Genomic DNA, 18116 nt, shown 5'->3' on the forward strand with positions numbered 1-18116 from the left:
CCCCCTTCCAAACACGCGCCCTCCACAACGGCCCTACTCCACTGTCCGTATCACTCACTAATTTCCAGACCAAATCCCACCAACCCCCCGGCGCCCCGCAACTGCTCCTCCTCCGAAACCAACACCGAGAGAGATGGTGTGGAAGAGTGTGTGGGCAAAAGCGAGGGTTAGCTAGCAAGTAGGATGACGACAATGACAACAGAAAAAAAACGGAGAAGACTGTGATATGATATGCAACATTTGGATGATGTTTTGTTGACAACGTGTTTTTCATCCACCGAGGACGCGACACACAACGGTTGCGTATTGTCTCCTTTTGAAAATTTTAAGTGAACTTGGGGTATTAGTACACGCTTTTGGGTCAAACAATAGTTATTCTAAATAGTTACTTTAGAGTGGGGGTATTCTTTTCTAACGAGAAATAGCCAAAGGAAAGGTAATAACGTGTTGAGAAAACATAAGTTAGATCGAATAAACTTTTAATTTATACGCTTATTATTAGAGGGTCATGTGAAGACAATATTCAAATTTTTCATCTTGTGGGTTAATGACCCTATTATAAAATTCAGAAAATAAGAAAAATTAAAATAATATCAAAGTTTGAAGTTGCGCATAGTTACTTGAAAGCATTCTTGGCACCTTCCAACTAAAGCGCTGAAGGATTATTTCACCATGATTCCTAGAACACGTGATGAATTCCTATTCTCAAAATACAGCATTGTAATTATTGCGTTCAAATACCCATTTTTTTTTTGCAAATAATATTCGAATCCATATTAATTTCAATTTAAAAAAATGTAATCCCAACTCAATCTCAATGCATTGAAACTAGTGGATTGAATTCAGATATGTATAGTACCAACAAGGTCAAAGGAGGAATACAGCAACAGAATACCTAGCATTTCTCATAGTCAAGCACATCGTTGTCGATTTGCAGAACATACACTATGTACACTGTATTTACAGGTTTACAAGCAACTCAAAGATGTTCATTACTTTCTTCACACAAATGCTTTCATAAATGAACCCGACAGTTTTGAGTATTACGAGAGGTAGTCGAAAGCTACACAATACGGTCGTTTTTTATGCAATCTACTAAGGAATGGAATAAATGTAACTGGAGATGGAAGCCAACAAAACGAGTGTGTGAGTGCGTGAGTGAATGAGTGAGTGAGTGAGTCTGAATGGGATATGCAAAGACTGACAAATCGTATAAATCGCCCAACAATCTCATGCGGCTCCAACAGGGACGACGACGACGCTCGTGGGCCGGAGTGGGCAAAATCGAGCATTTCATCATCCTGTACTCAACTTTCACACCGAAGCTTCTCGATGGTTGACTGACTCCATTGCTGTCGTATACTCACTCTCCCGTTTCCCGTCTCACTGCAGCATTCTTGTCCTTTATACTACTGCACAATTCAGGCTTCGTGAATCGTTTCTCTCACTGGCAATAGCGCGGGGACTGTATTTGTTGTCCATCCAGCTTCGCAAGTCGGGATTAAGTGTTTGTCGCCATCACTACTGATCGATGTGTTTTTGTTGAGGTTTCGTGTCCGGAACAGCTATTGTTTTGTGGAGGGCATGAGGGGGTGGTGTTCGTGGGAGTGATATTTATATTTTTTTCTGTGATGTAGAAGGAGTAGCGAGAATGGACGTTAAGGGTCGTGCAGTGGTGGATGTATGATAGGTGCGGCAAATCAGAGGTGAGTGTTAGGGTTTTAACGGGATTGGGGTGGAGACGTGGCGAAGGTGCCGAGAGTGGTGATGGTAGTGCATTGTGGATTTTCACACTGTTCGGTTGAAGAACAATCTCAGTTCCTTGTTGTGCCTCGGGTTTCGAAAGTCAGCATGGGTTTGCGGTGTGACTGCAGAGGAGCAGCAGGAATAGGAGAGGCTACTGCGTATGCCTGAATTCTGATACAAATCCTAGCGAGCGTATCAGTTGAGCGAATTGAGTTGGACAACGGGGGAGTTGCGGAACACGCTACGAGTTAGGCATGGTCAATTGAGACGCCGGAACTCGGCATTCAGCATTCCTCATCCGTGAGAACTACTATTGCACGTCTTCGCCACACGCAGGTTGAATTTGATTATATTCGTGCTTGTCGCAGACACTTTCTGAAGGTTGACACGCCTACTTTATCCTATCCTGATTTTCAAAGATATCTGTAAGGCTTGCTATTTTAATAGTGAGAAGTCAAAGGTTAAGGTTTTTCATTTTGTAACCATATTTTGTACGCAGAATATATATATATATATATATATATATATATATATAAATGTGTGTGTCAGCGAAGCACTTTCAAGCAATGAACTCTCTAGGGGCTGGAGTAGGAGAATTTAGACGTGAAGTTTCCAGAGAGGACATCGCTACGCTTCTTGTCGTAGCTCGGCGTAATTTGAATGAAGGAAATCCGGGAGGTGCCTTACAAGCAGTAAGTGGAGTTGTGAAGTTTGATAATGGTTCAAACGAAACTTGGAGCATCTCAAATTGCATAGATATCTAGATTCCACACTGTTTCAAGACTGCAATTTTTGATGCCCATCGCATGGTTGTTTCAATCGTTAATTAGTAAACTATGAGATTATGTTATGTTCATTGTTAGGGCAGTGTTGTCAGGGCTGAATTGAAAACAAAGGTTGGGATTCTTCTTGTGGACTCGGTGCAAAGCTCACCTTTTAAATACTGTCAGCCGGTCTTGTCTTAGCCAACGCTTTTGAAAGACATACGGTTATTGTGTGTTCTCATTTGTACATTCATGTCAAATCGTAGGTCGTTGCGGCCCTGCGCAGTGTAGGCGGGGAACAAGCAGTTACTACAGCATTGCGAAGGGCTCGGGAAGTATACGAGAATAACGTTCGGATTAACGAAGCTACGGACGAACTCACAACATTATTCGCCCAATGTGCCATTGCTACACTTCCTCCGAATAGGACTTCAGACGCACCAGAGCCTATGGCAGTAGAAACGACGTTGCAAGAGCGAATAATGCTTAGCAGTTTTGATGTTGTTAGAAGTTCCATTCTGGCCGAAAGTGGCAGGGAACAGGTGGTTTATGATGCTTCGGCTGATGGCAGTAGCTTCTTGTGTCAACAGTGTGGTGGAGTTGTTAGCAATTCACGGAGAGATGAGCATCTTTCTTATTGGTGTTCTACTGCTTTTCGAAATTGAAGTGTACTAGTGTTCAGCAACGATAGGAAAATTTTGAAGATGTTTGATGTTGGGGTGAGTAAGAAAGTGCGCAGGTGAAGCACATAACGATCAATCAAAAAAACAAACTTTGGATAGATTTAGGTAGTTGATGTAGTATTTAGAGAACATAATTAATAGAAAGCTGAGGATTTCGACAAATTCCTCTATATTGAAGAATGCAAACTGCAACAGCTGCTCACCACATTGTACATCATTACAAATATGGATGAAAGCTGACAGAAGCGCTCTGCAAATATGATCTTCGTCGTTGTTGGAATTATTCTGACGTTATGAGTACATTGTAGGTTCCTGAGTTGCTATCTTGTGCAAGTGTGCGTGCATGCTAATGAATGCGTATTCATTAACCTTGTATGCTTTTTTCATATGGTATATGCTTGTATGTTCTGGGGTTGCATAGATATTATTGTACTTCATATGAGACGGGTTGACAGATCTTGTTCTAAGAATTTCAACATGCTTTCCTACACTGACATTCTGATAAAAGAAATGAAAGTGTGCATTATTTGTTGCTGCGGACCCTCACACGTTGCTAGTTCATCTTAATTTTTTTCATACGTGATTGTTTTCAAATTAAAGAGATGTGAATTTTATCAACTTTGACATTCTCCTAGAAAAATAATTGTGTATAAAAACAAATTCTTCTAACTCCAATTGGGCAAAACATGTGAACATGTTCATAATTTTAAAAACATCAACTAATTTGATGGTAGAATGTAGATCACATTCTAAACCTGTAAGCATTTATAAATTGACATAAATGGATAAATAAATCTTTCTGATTCATCCTCAATTGGCAGAATGACATTTAATACTTTCATACAAAACATCATTAAGAAGTTTCTAAGTAACCTGATAACGATTCAACTGTTGGATGTTTAAAAACATCTTAAATTCGATATAAAGATGTAAAGACAATTAATTTGATACAAATATATTATATTTAAATATGTTTCTTTTGATACAGATAACAAACAATATAATGGCAGATATATTATGTAGAAAACACTTTTCTTTCAAAGATGCAGTAAAAAAACCAATTAAATCAGAAACAATATATCCACCAAAAACAATCTACAACACTCGAGTTTAAATACTAAAATTTATACAATTTGATAGATACTAATGACTCATTCCATGTTGGACGAAATTTGACTTAAATTTACAAATATAATTAAATTACCGATATAATTCAAACCAAAGTCTATCACCAAACTAACCTAATCTAAAAAACAAACAATACTTAATAATTCTGTCTATAGAACCAATCCTAAAATTACAAACTTCTTCATCAAAGTAACAAAAAGACTTATTCTTAAATCCTCTTGACAAAAGTTTATTGTATAAACCCCTACAGAATTTGAAACCTAAGTAAATTTATATCAGATAGTAAATATAGACATCGACACAAACGAAACCTTAGAAATATAAACAAAAAAATAATAAAAAATTATTCAAAAAACATCCCACGAACATTTGTAAAACCAAACAAGCAGACATCAACTATTCTATAACAATGGGTTTATGCAACAGCAAAGAGGAACAAAAGAACAATCTCAATTCAACCCTTAAAAAGAGACAGCAGGACCAAAAATATTTCAAATAGTAGTTGCACAATTCAAGGGAGAAACATCACCCCATCATAAAAGAAAACATTTAAACACATTCTCACCACCACTCAGCCTTCTAATCACTGCGAAGAACATCAAAACTTCAACCCCAACTTAAGCTCAAGCTCGAACGATAAGAAACACAGAATTCCAAGTTGTTCGAGTGTCCCTTTATCCAAGGGGGACTTGTGAATGTCAGAAGGACGAATGAGGACCTGCGAGGCGCATGCAGGATGCGCACGGAGTTGTTGTGCCGCTTCGACAAAGTCCTCCGAACAGCCGGAACAACATCGTACGTCAGGTTCGACACACCACCGTTAAGGGGTAATGCGGTGCAGATTACGAAAGCTACTTGGTAAGCATGGGCGTTGAGTGTTCCATCCGTTGGGGACGTTGAGCACATCAGTGGCCCATATTATTTGCAGGGGAAAGGATACCTGAGGATGTGAATCGAACCCTATATATGGTGTCCTTTCCGACCTAATGCTCAGAGTGCGCCCGGCGGGTGAGAGCTGACGGCAGGACTGGGCGGGTTGTCTTGTGTGGATCCATCTCGGAGATCATGCGGCGGCGGAGTGTGTGTTTGTGCTTTCAGTTTCTTGTGTGCGAGGGCGTTGGAGGGTCCCTTCGCGTCCAGCTTAGTTGGGACCGATCCTTGCAGGTCATGGGAGTGTGCGATGAGCGGGCGTTTTAGGGTTTTCCATGTTTGTGTGCGTGCGGTGTTGTCGGAGGATGCGAGGCAAGTAGACGTGGGAATGCGTTGTGCGGAGATGGTGTGGTGCGGGTGCGAGCTATGAGGATTTTTTATTACCAGTATAAGCCAGTTCTGCTACTGAGATATGTGAGTGATAAACTGGTCAGAGACTGAGCTCTTGGGGTAGAGGGGTGGTAGTATGTGGTGTGGCGGGGGAGCTTTTGTGAAGTTGAGCTGAGTCGAGGGAGGGGTGGGAGCTCTGAATGTGACGGCACATGATTGCCAACGTGGTGGGTGTAGTACGGTTGGGAGTGGTTGAGTGGTAGCCCCCGGCGCCGGTGGATCGAGTGATGAGATACAAACGCAAATCTTAGGACACCTTCTTACATGGCGAATGCCGTGGATGAGAGTGAAAGTTCTCTGACGATTATCCACTGTCATGAATATCGAATGAGTTGTTCTTTTGTCGGTGTGCTGCTGTGACGACTAACCGAAATTATACATGTTAGACTATGGAGATGGCTTTGGTCATCCGTGAATAACAAGAATGGATCTGAGCAGAGTACTAGGTCCGCTGTGCGGGGGGGGGAGGGGGTGTTGGACATGTCCGGTGAACAGAAGGATGTGAGGGTCTGATGCGGGAGCTGGTTGGTTCAATCAGCTCGCATTTGTGGGTGGACGTCGGTGAACGTGGCGGGGTTATGGACAGATGATAGAGTTTCGAAAGCATAGGATGAGAATATTGGATTCCCCTTCCAACTGCGGTATGAGGAAAAGTCCTGTTCCTGATGCTATATCACTTGTTTGGGTGACTCCGCTTTGTGTAATGCTGTGAGGTTATCCTGTTTGGTCAAGAGAAGTGATGAACATTTTAATCCGTTACCACTCTGAAGGATGACATGTGGACGAATATTAAACCATGGCTGTGGTTCTGATCTCTATTTCCGCGTGGTTTGATATTGCTACAAGATCCGTTGAACTACTGTTGCGAAGGATCGTTGAATTAGTGACCGGACCTTAGATTTTGGTGGAAATCTGGGTCACGGTTCTGGGGCTGCCGTGCTCACTTGGAGGTGAGCATGTATGTTAGGTATCGAGTGTGGTCAAGAGAAGTGATGAACATTTTAATCCGTTACCACTCTGAAAGATGATATGTGGACGAATATTAAACCATGGCTGTGGTTCTGATCTCTATTCTCGCATGATTAGATATAGCTACAAAATCGGTCGAACCACTGTTGCGAAGGGTCCGTGAAGTAGGTGGAGGAACATTTGGCTTTGATTTTAAGGTGGGGTTACGTGCAGCTTGCTGAGTGTGTCGGTGGGTTGTCGCTTGTCGAGGCAGTGATTATTGTAAACCAATTGCTCCGCACCCGGTATCGCTGTGGAGATAGCCAGGAGGTGGATTATGGTCCTTGACATAACCACTTCAGAGATGTTATGAGGACGCGCATGTGCCTCCTGGTGCGATGTTCGAGCTTCTCGTGGATAGTTGTTTTATCCTACCCGGTTTCACCTGTTTGCTATAAAAAGGTTCGTTTAAACGAAGATGTGGGTGTTCTGCCTGCACACTGTGCGACCAATGACGCAATCGACAATCGAAGTGCAGCTTTGCCATGAGTTGTACCTATTAAATATGTTGCTCAACAAATTACCTACGCCGAAGGTATATACGGAAGACAACCTTCCACTCAATGTGCATTTGCAAACAGTTTTATCCAGCATTCGAAGTTCCATGTAAGCAGACGAACCCGCCTCATAAAGGAGAGGATAAATGTCTGCGGAAGCGTTTGCGTTGTCCTCATCACGGTAGCGCAGCTTTCCGAACAAAGGTCCTGGTAGATTTTACATGTATTTATGATAATCCTTCAACCAACTAAACAGACTTGAAAGGAGACATGAAGGTGAAACAAATGACTACTCTACAACCAGCTGAAGAGGGAATTCAGTTGTAAAGGAAGTGCCGATGTTTTGAACGCAATGAAATGTTGTATTGGGTGGACTATCTTGTTATTATTCATTGTTCAACAACTGATATCTGCTTTAAGAGTAAACAAAGGAGAAATATTTGTATGAGAAGGGAAATGAGCGACGTAGTAGTCACTCTTCAATGCAGATTAGAGTACAAAAATGATGTTGGTAAAATGCATCATAGCCTCAATTTCATCATATGTACGAGTCATACGAAGTAGCTCTTGTGGTAGCCGTCCAGAGACAATGATGCTTTTGGCCTGATCAACAAATTGTAAACTGTTTCTAACATGACATCCTCGAATGAAGAAGCTTGTAGTTGAACTTACAATAGTTACTTCATATGAATAATATGAATAATAGTCTAAAAATCGAAGTAACGTGTGAGAAATGTCCGTCCAATCTGTACAGTAAAGCTGCCATCATCAAACAAGTCTCCCATTTCTGTCCTGTTTTCTCTTGTGGATTATCAACTTGATGGACATATTTCTTAGATTACTCCATTCTCAATGAGATACAATTCCTCCCTCTATAAGTTGTATTCTATAAGTTGTATTTACAGCTCTATAACTTGACAAAGCATAGAACTGATTATTATTTTTTTATCTTTCTTTTTGAGCAGTATAAGATAGTGGATGCATTGGGAAGAAGATAAAAATCCCATGTTGTAGTACTAGACAAGGATGAAGAATTTGACGAGAAAGAAGTTTCAAATGGAAGGTTGTGTCAAAATAGGTCAGAACGGTTCGTTTGATGTAGACCATTGAAAAACCAAAACTTATATATGGTAATATAAACAATACAACAGTGGAATATGTCCACTTTGTTGTCAAACTTAAATATTGTCTTATACTTTGTATTGTCAAATTTAAGCTAATATCAATATCACTCAAATATTTCATTCACTTCTTACAAATCATGACCAACTTGTTAAAATTGGAATAAATTGATTTATTATATACTATCAATTAGAAGCTTTTTCTACAGTATTTGACTAGAAAGAATGAATATGTATTCTATTTTCAAATGAAACCAATTCTAATGTTCTATCACATGTGTATAATTATATTCATTTGTGAGGAGTCAATCAAATGCTAATATGTTGACCTTATAATGTGATTATATGCAATTGTATGACTCTTAAAACAAACTTGAGGCAATAGGCATATTACAACTTTGAAACAAAGTTATGCACTTAATTAGTTAAGAATTTGAATTATATAGCCAAATATTTAAGGTTAATAATCAATGGCATATCAAAATATCTAATAATAAACATAAATTTAAATAGGCAAATGCTATTACTAATTTTGACCTTTGTTGCTTGCAAGCTTCCAAACATGTGTTTATTGTACTTATATTCAATGTAAGAATAAAGCCACAACATTTAATGATCAATTTACAATAAAAAAAAATCTAACTTAATTACAATTAGCTTCCAAACCTACAACAGATATATATAAGCCTTTGCAACAATTTCCAAGATTGATCTCCAATTCTTCTTTTCATGTATATGCCCTACAAAGATCAATAACATTTCAACATTAGAAAATATTTTGTTTAACTAAAGACCTCAAGTTTGAAGGATTTGTGAACTACTCATATGTGCATTGCATGTGATCCTAGCCACTAAATGTGTGGCACATATCCCTCCACAAACTGTGCCACCTTTCCTCTTTTGGCTATATTCTTGTTTTTAGTATGGCCTATAATAGAAATTAGGATTTTCTAGCATTACAACAGAATTTTGCAAGCGATTTTGAAGAAGAAGTTCTGATACTATGAAGAGTGGAAGAGGTGTTGGCATCTATTACAAAGACTCACATAAATCTTAGTTTACAAAGCTTGCTAGTAACCTCAAAGATTGTTTAGAAGAACGGTGATTAAGGAAGGATGGGCATCTAAATTTTTAGGTACTAAGTAAGGCAAATGGAATGTAATGCTCAATTATGACAAGAGTGGCTATTTTTTGAAACTTTGTCCATTGTCTCCAATCTTTCAAATAAGCAAGGTTTTGATCTAAAAGTTTGGCTTCCAACTCCCATAAGCTTCTCCACTATTTAGATGAGATTATTAGTGTGATCAAGTCTAATATATTAGCATCTAGTTATTTATTCCAAATATAATCAAATAATATAATATACTAATTTATGTGCATGATTCTTATGCTAATGTAGGCATTTCTATTGTAATTAATCACATTGGATAAGATTCTATATCAATTTTAATTTAATAAAAAATGAGCTTTTACACATTTGAGTCACTTAAACAAACCAAATTTAAGACATTCAAATTCTATTGTAGATTTTATTTCAAGACGATAATTTTAGATGCTTCTTTTAGAAAGAACTTTGTCAATGGGCATAAGTTAGTATTACAACTCAACATGCCTAATATTTGTCAAGCTATTCTACATTTGATTAGATAAATCATGAATTGTTTGCAAGAAAAAAAGATTTGTCAAATGTAATGTACAAATAAGAGAATTTATTCACCTAGTCTTACTACCAAGACCTTGCTTCTCATCAATTTTCATCCCTAGATAAGTAGGACTATCTAAATCATCAATCTATTCTAATTCGGTCTTTAATTCAACCAAGGTATTTGGTTTTGATGCAAAAATGTTCTTGTGTTTTGTATGATGTTTTTCATTTATAGGAGATTGCTACCAAGAGAATATTGTAATACTTTCTTTCATTTGCTTACAAGGTTTTGTATTTAATTGTTTATCAAAGTGAAGATTTTCATGTTTAAATTGCATAGAAAGTAAAAATATGATTCCAAGAAATAACATATAGTTAGATATTGCCTACAATGACAAAGATATCTAGAGATACCCTATACCTAAGAAATTTGACATGGGCTCTTAGGTAACCCTCAAAGAAGATGGTGTTTGAAGTGATAAGATTGAAATTATCAAGTCTATAGATTATCTTCTATATACATTGATACAATGATGGTATGTTGATCTTTCCACTATTGAAATTTTAATTTGAATCCAAAGCTACCTAAAATACTTTGTATATATAATTATAAGTTTTTAATTGATTCTTTGCAATATTATTTATTCTAATATTTGGTAATTAACATGAAAGAAATTAGTGATTGTCATCTTACTAGGTTACAAAGATTATTATATGTGTTACATATTAATTAAACAATTGACTTATCAAGGACATGTATCTCAAAGAAAGAAAATTCAATACATTCTTATGTTACTCAAAAAGATTAAAAATTCACTCAAAAATGGTAATATATTGAATTAGAATGGCTATTGCCAAAGACGAGAAGACTAAAAAAATCTTGAAACAAGCCTAAAGACTAAAAAGGCATTGACAAGAGTGAAGAAGGCTTCATTCTTACTTCCATATATACTATCTAACTAGGAGCTATCTGGCAATGTTCTATAGGACCTCTAATATGTGTTGACTTTACAAGACATATATCTTAATTTATAAGGTAAATTTTCTATATATATTCCATATAATTAGCTTACTTTACAAGCTACCAACACGTTATTGAGGTAAAGAGAATTTGCCTTAAGTAAACATTGAGCTTTTGGCTGTCAATAATTGCTTAATCAAGCCTCAAGATTAAAAAAAATACTAAGTTTATATATAAAATTATTCCTATAGAGGCAATTATATCAATACACAAGCCTTAAGTACCAAAGATCACCAAAAATGTGATAAAAATATTATAAATCCTTGTATATCCTTAAGGTGAATTTTTCCCAAACTTCAACAACTCATATTTCATGATTGGACCGTCCAAAAAAACCAAAATTTTACATGAAGTAATGATGTGTTTTTAACAACTACCACAACAAATTTCAACTATAAATTCGTTATGGATCTTGAAATATCACCAAAATCCTAATAGTAGTGTCAAATCCATGTTTATATACACCTATGTGTAATTTTATTCATATCTCACAAATTAAGTACTCAAATACCTTAAAATTTTGATATATAGCTTTTTAACCGAATAGCACATATTTTTTAAAATTTTGGGCTAAAAATTCATCTAGAAACTTAAGATATGGCTCCAACCATACTATCAACAAAACAACTTACTTATTGCCTTTGAAATCATATATGCTAACTTCATTGGTGTATAATTTCTTCATGCTGATTCCAAATGCGAAATTTCTTTTACAAAAGTTATAGATTTTAAAATGAGTTTTGTAGATGTGCCTTTCAATCTTCGATTTTTTTCATTTTTTGTTTTTTTTAATTTTTGTATGTTCAAAACAACAATAATATTTCTTTTAAAGACACCTTAGCTTCAAAAGACATGCTTAGTCTAAATCTTCTAAATTTTTGCACAATTTGTTGTTTAAATTTCTTATTTTATAACCATTACTTTTGATTTCTTAATGCCCCTTTTAAAGTCACGAAAATCCTTGTTATGATTGCAGTGAGCCTGTTGAATGCCTATTAGGCATGGCCATCTATCAATAGAAATGAAGCTCTCTATCCATTGCCTTCATCTATCCATATCTTGCTTTATTCTTCTTAATAAGTTTTTTAGAGGTTTGGATATTCATCTTTGAGTCCTAATCTTTTTTTTAAATTTTATACTTTATAGCTAAATTCTGTACAATTTTAACCTTATAATCAGTATGGATAAATTTCAAAATAAATTTTCTTACATTAACCCTCTTTAAATTAACCTATTAACCACTCTCATGCATATAAATACTTATAAATATATTATATATTTTAGTTAATTTTTACATACTTTAAATGATCATAATACAATCATATGTGATATTTAGTCAACTTATTGACTAAGTTTCTAACCTATTAATCAATTTATTATACAAGTAAAGTCAAAATCACATCTTTGAAGCTTCCAAAAAATTTTTTAGAAGATATAATGAAATTGATCTACTTCTACCTACTTCTACTTAATCACATAGGTAATTATTGAAATAAATACATATATTTGTGATATGATTTGAATCAAAGATTAATATGATGAATCATTTTTAGATGATTTTTTTATTAATAATATATATATATATATATAGATAGATTTTTAAACTTATAGATATATATCTTATATTATACCAAGATGTTTATATGCTTGGAAAGCATTAAAAATGTTGTTATTACTACGCATGGATAAATTGGGGTAGTAATCTTCTCTAAAACTAATTCAAGTAAATTCTTTTATAATAAAATATTCTTTTGTAATTTATGATATATTTTATCCATAAATAAGCAAGATGATTTTGAAATACCAAAATTAATCTCTTTGCTTAAATTTAATGATTGTAATTGATTTTTATTCAATATGATAATAAGTGGAGCTTTTAAAATAAAGCTTAAATATAATTTCTAGTCAAGTATGAAAGCAACTATAGAGAATCAAAATACTTACTTGCACTAATTGATGCTAATTGTTATCATGTTGGATCTATTTTATATTATAGATTCTATTTACAAGATAAAAAATTTATTTATATTTAAAGATATCTTTTATACTTTATTTGAGCCATTGATGGATCTTAGATAGAATGATAAATACATCAAGGTGATGTTGTAAAATGAATTTTTGCAAGGCTCAATATTATATTTAGATATAATCTAACTTCCATTCTATCTATTCACGTGTAATTTTCAAATGCTACAAGTTAAAATATCAAATTTTGATAAATCACATCCAATTATATTGATAAAATTTATAAAATTTTGATAGGTTTCAAAATTTAGAGATAAAATGTTATATGCCAACTTCCAATTCAATCAATATATATTGAAGAAGAATAATCAATTGATCAAGAAGAACATGTAGAGATAGTAATAGTCGATTGTCACCTTCTTGAAAGAGACTTGTTATAGATTTAAGTTAGAAAAGCATAGACATTAACTCACATTTGTCATGAATTCTATATTATGCTAATATCACAGACATCCATGTTTATTTTAATAATTACTTAGATAATATGAATAGATAGAAATAGATAAAAATAGATAAATTTGATACTAACTTATAAAAAAGCTTCATATATGGATCTTTGATTTATTACTTATTTATACTTGATTGATGGATTAGAAACTTGGTCAAGCAATTAAGCTATGTATTGCAAGTGTTAATCACTTATAGTACATGTTAACCATATGGTGCACATATATGAAACTTTTCTTGTAAATTAGACACATGTCATGCAAATTGAACATGTATCAGAGGTCCTATAGAGCATCACCATATAGGTCCTAATTAGATAGTATATGTAAAAACAAGAGTGAGGTCTTTTTTATTCTTATCAACTCTTTTCTTATTTCTAATCTATTTTTAAGGATCTCTAGTTTTCTTATCTTATGGCAATAGCCATTCTATTTTTTAAAAAATAAATATATTTATTTTTTTCTATATTATCATTTTCTTTTGTAAAAGTCTTCAATATTTATATATTGTCTTCTTTGAAAAGTTGATTTTTAAACAAAAAATCTTTAAAAAATTAAATATTTAAGGTATATTTTTATATTCTTTTAATCTCTTTTTTTTCTATTTATATTAGATTTATATCAATTAATGTTAATCAAGTAATAAATATATATATATTTTTACAAATTAATATTATATGTATTTATACAAGTATTTTTAAAGTGGGATTAGTAGACTTAATCTAAAAGATAAACTGCTAAGTTGTATATGTTTATAATATTCAACTTTAGCTTTGTAATCAAATTTTTCGATGCCATACATAAATCAAGCAAACAAACTTCTATATATTTTTATAAATAAAGGTGAGTTGTAATAAGGCATGGATAGGATATTTGTATTTATTTTCATATAGAAATATGTAGTTGGAATCATCTTTGGAATTTTTTTAGAAATGAGGTTAAGATAGTGGTTCATGTAAGACCTACTATAGAACCTTCTAGAAAGGCTTAAGGCGATTATCTTGGTGGAGCCTTCTATTAGGGAAATTCTAGAAAGTTCTACAATGGTTGGACAAAGTATAAATAGGACTGATTGAAGCCATTTGGGCATTCATTTAGGTATGGCTTCAAATACTTTCTTTTAATAAAGTTTAATTTTCTTGTTTTCTTTTGTTTGCTTATATTTGATTCTATTCTCTTTTACTCAATTCTATCTTTCATGTTCTATTTTGTTTAGTTATTTTTAGTTTTATTCTATTGTATTTCATCTTATGTTGTATCAAAATATTTATTGTTATGGATTTGATAAGGTTTTAGATCTTAGAAAATCTGGTCCTATTTTATTGATATTAGAGTGGATGTTAGTTTATTCTTTGGTAGTGTATTGATAATCGTCGTTTAATTGGAAGTCAATTATTGTAATCACATTGAGTATTATTTTAGAGCTACAATGATCTACTTTAAGAAATTAGTTAGAAAAAGAGAAGGTATTATAATAGCAAAGTTCAATAATAAATAGCAACATGGCAAAGCAATCTCACATGGAGACTTAGATACAACACCACTTAAGGCAGATAGCTACTTTGCAAGGGCAAATAAAACCTTCTAAGATAAAGGAGTTGACATTTGATACGCTAAAATTGAAGAAGTCCAATACATACTCAAAGACCTCAAGGCAAGAAGACGTATGCTAATGGCTCTTTAACATACGACAATACTTCTAATTATCTAGGGCAAAGACTAATGAAGGAATTATATATACTTCCAATTATTTGAGAGATGCAACAACCATTCGATGGCAACATCAAGCTCAAAGCTATGGAGCTTAAGGCAAATTTGGTGATTGGGAAGAATTTGAAATTAAGCTTAGGAGTCAATTTCGGCCCATTAATGTGGAGAAGTTAGCATGCAATCACTTGGCTAATCTTACACAATCTAGATCAATATAAGATTATATCTCCTAGTTTAAATCTTTATGTCTTTAAATTGGCAACATTTCATAGACGAAGTTGATGGATTAGTTTGTACAAGGGTTAAAACTTGTCATTTAGCGAGAAGTGGAATTAAAGAATCTAATAATTTTTGAAGATGCAATTAGGATTGTAGAAAGGATCAATCTTATAGATTTTAAAAATTGTGGAGTACAACTTATAACACAAAGTCCTATACCACTAGCCAATATTATGGTGCAAAAATCAATGCCAATAGAGATTGATGCTTTGCAAGGACCATTAACACCACAGAGTTGACAATTATTGGCACAAAAGGGGTTGTATTTTTATTATTATGAGCTATACCATCAGATCAAAGATTGTCAAAAACGTCAAAGTTCAAGCATCAACAAATTACAATAGGTTTATAATCTCAAAGGCTACCAATTGATGAAGAAGTGGAATAAAAAATGGAGCTCCATAGTGAAGGCACCAAAGGCTAATACTTAAAATAGTTGTTGTTTTTCAGAGACAAACAGTACAGCCTCGGACAACTATTAGAAGGATCGACTGATATGTCTAATGGATTGATTAAAAGACATCCATGTTGAGTGCTTGTAGATTGCGGCTCTACAAAAACTTGCAACTTGACAGCAATTGCCAACTAGCTTGGGAATAAAAGAAAGGTGATCAAAAAAAAAAGAATATACCTAGTAAATAATTAAGAAAATATATTGAACAAAATAAATAAAGAAAAATTTCTAAGACTAAGTGACACTTATGCTTTTAGGGAGAAGTTTAGAGTAACAAAGCTTAGATATGATGTTATCCTTGGTATGCCATGGCTAGAAGTCGAGAATAAACAAGTCAATTGGCTAATAAGGATAATCTCTTTTAAAGATAGAAGATACATAGTGACTCTTTGTGCCCCTATATGAAGAGGGATAACAAAACAATCTGCGGCTATAAGATTATTTATAAAAATAACCTTTAAAAAGAAGTAAATATGGCATAAGTAATCAATATATATACTAGTTCCAAATCTTGCCTTAGTGATAGGAAAGACAATTAAAAGAATAGAAGGGATAAAGCAACTTATACATGAATATCAAGATGTCTTTCTAATTGACTTACCTAGTGGTGTTCTACTTGATTGAGGTGCCTCTTTTTAAATAGAACTAGTACATAGGGCCAAACCGATAAGTCGGCCAATTTATTGCCTAACATCAAATGAACTTGAAGAGTTACAAAAGTCATTGGATGAGCTGTTAGAGAAGGGCCTCATTCAGAAAAGTATATTGCTATGGAGAGCACTTCTACTCTTTGTATCCAAAAAAGATGGTGGACTTCGACTTTGCATCAACTATTGAATCTTTAATAAGTAGATTTTGATACTACCTTTTGACACTATGGATTATTTCATGTGATCGTTTAATATTGAGATCCATGCTTTACAAGGAATTTTTGGCAAGTCTTGTTGAAATTATTAGGTACACGACTTGCCATGTCTATAGCCTTTTATCTTCAAACAGATGGATAAACAAAGCATTGTCATATAGTGTGATTTGTAATCTAGGAATGTACTAGATATTTAGCTATAGAGTGTTTAGTTTTAACTTATTGAATAAGCTCTAATAAGTAATTTATTCCACCTTTAACTTATATATAAAGTCTTGGCTCTCGAAACCTCTTTATTTTATATAAAAGCTCAAAATATAATAAAATCTTTTTAATTTTTATTTATTTTTATTTTTTCCACAAAGGATTTTTTTTCTCCAAACTTTTTAATCTTATATCTCTTGATTCAATCATTTAATTTCTTTCAAATTTTTATATAACATAGTTATTTTCATTAAGTTTTACTACAAAAAAATAAACTGTAAATTCAGTGCTAATCTTTTGGCATCTTAAAAATCCTAGCACGTGCTTTAAACCTTAACTTACAAGCATCCGAGCACTATTTTCTTCAAATCTCAAAAATCCAAAATTCAAATTCTACAAAATTTGTGCACAAAATTTATTAACATGATTATAAATATTTTAAAAAAAATTAGCCAAAATCTTATCAAATTACTTAAGATATAGATCAAAACTTAACAACTAATAAATCAGATTACTTACTATCTTTAGATTGCAAGTGATGACTTCAACTTCCTATAACTCCTTCATTTCAAGTTAGAATTTATCAAAAAATATGCAAAAAGTATAGTTGAAAAAACGCTCTCTTCAATTCCAATTGCCGATCCTTCATTGCTTTCTAAATAAGCATGTTATGTCTAAAAGAGTGATAGTAGGTACAAAATTAACACCTTAACTTTAAGCCCCTATATCTCCTTCATAAAAACTCCAAATCACTCAAATTTTTTACCAAAACTATAATCCAAATCTTGAACTTATTAATCCTAGCCTCCAAAGTTTGAATGGTGTCAAAAGAGTAACCCTAATCCCTAATAAGGCCTCGGGCAGCCTCCTTGAAGACCATTGGGTATGATTTTTAGCCAATAGGAATAGAGATTTTTATCATCCATCTTCATTCGTCCATATAGATGCCTTAACTTCTCTTTTTGTTACCAAGATCCCTCTTCAATATTTTTTTAATAAGATTTATATAATATATGCTCTATACATCAAATAAAAGAAACAAAATAAGACTTCAAGTATCACCAATATCTAACAAAGGTGATTTTAAATATATAAAAGTTATTATTAATCAAATTAATCTTAAAAGCCACTATCAAAAGAAAATAAAATTATGTAAATTCTAATAGTAGTTCTTTTAAACAACCTCTTTTTAAAATAATA

The 18116-nt window shown here is 33.6% G+C and overlaps 1 protein-coding gene and 1 long non-coding RNA gene across 5 annotated transcripts; both read left to right on the top strand.

Moving 5' to 3' along the window:
* The first annotated feature begins 1147 nt into the window (after positions 1-1147).
* LOC112291155 (uncharacterized) lies at positions 1148-3452 on the top strand. 4 transcript variants are annotated; one of them, XM_024538232.3, is made up of 4 exons: positions 1148-1303; positions 1638-1706; positions 1875-2438; positions 2777-3452. In XM_024538232.3, the coding sequence occupies exons 3-4, from the start codon at positions 2283-2285 to the stop codon at positions 3173-3175; spliced, it is 555 nt and encodes a 184-aa protein (XP_024394000.1). In that variant the 5' UTR covers positions 1148-1303; positions 1638-1706; positions 1875-2282; the 3' UTR covers positions 3176-3452. The 4 variants fall into 4 exon arrangements, with proteins under 4 accessions (XP_024394000.1, XP_024393998.1, XP_024393997.1 ...); XM_024538230.3 differs by having other exon boundaries at positions 1152-1357; XM_024538229.3 differs by lacking the exon at positions 1148-1303 and adding an exon at positions 1357-1494.
* Positions 3453-4201: 749 nt separating this feature from the next.
* On the top strand, positions 4202-7922 carry LOC141046137 (uncharacterized). The gene is made up of 2 exons (XR_012218846.2): positions 4202-6591; positions 6864-7922. It is a non-coding gene; the product is annotated as an uncharacterized LOC141046137 (long non-coding RNA).
* Positions 7923-18116: the final 10194 nt, after the last annotated feature.

The sequence above is a fragment of the Physcomitrium patens genome, chromosome 14, assembly GCF_059467195.1.
Source record: "Physcomitrium patens ecotype Gransden chromosome 14, ASM5946719v1, whole genome shotgun sequence".
NCBI classification, from domain to species: domain Eukaryota; kingdom Viridiplantae; phylum Streptophyta; class Bryopsida; order Funariales; family Funariaceae; genus Physcomitrium; species Physcomitrium patens.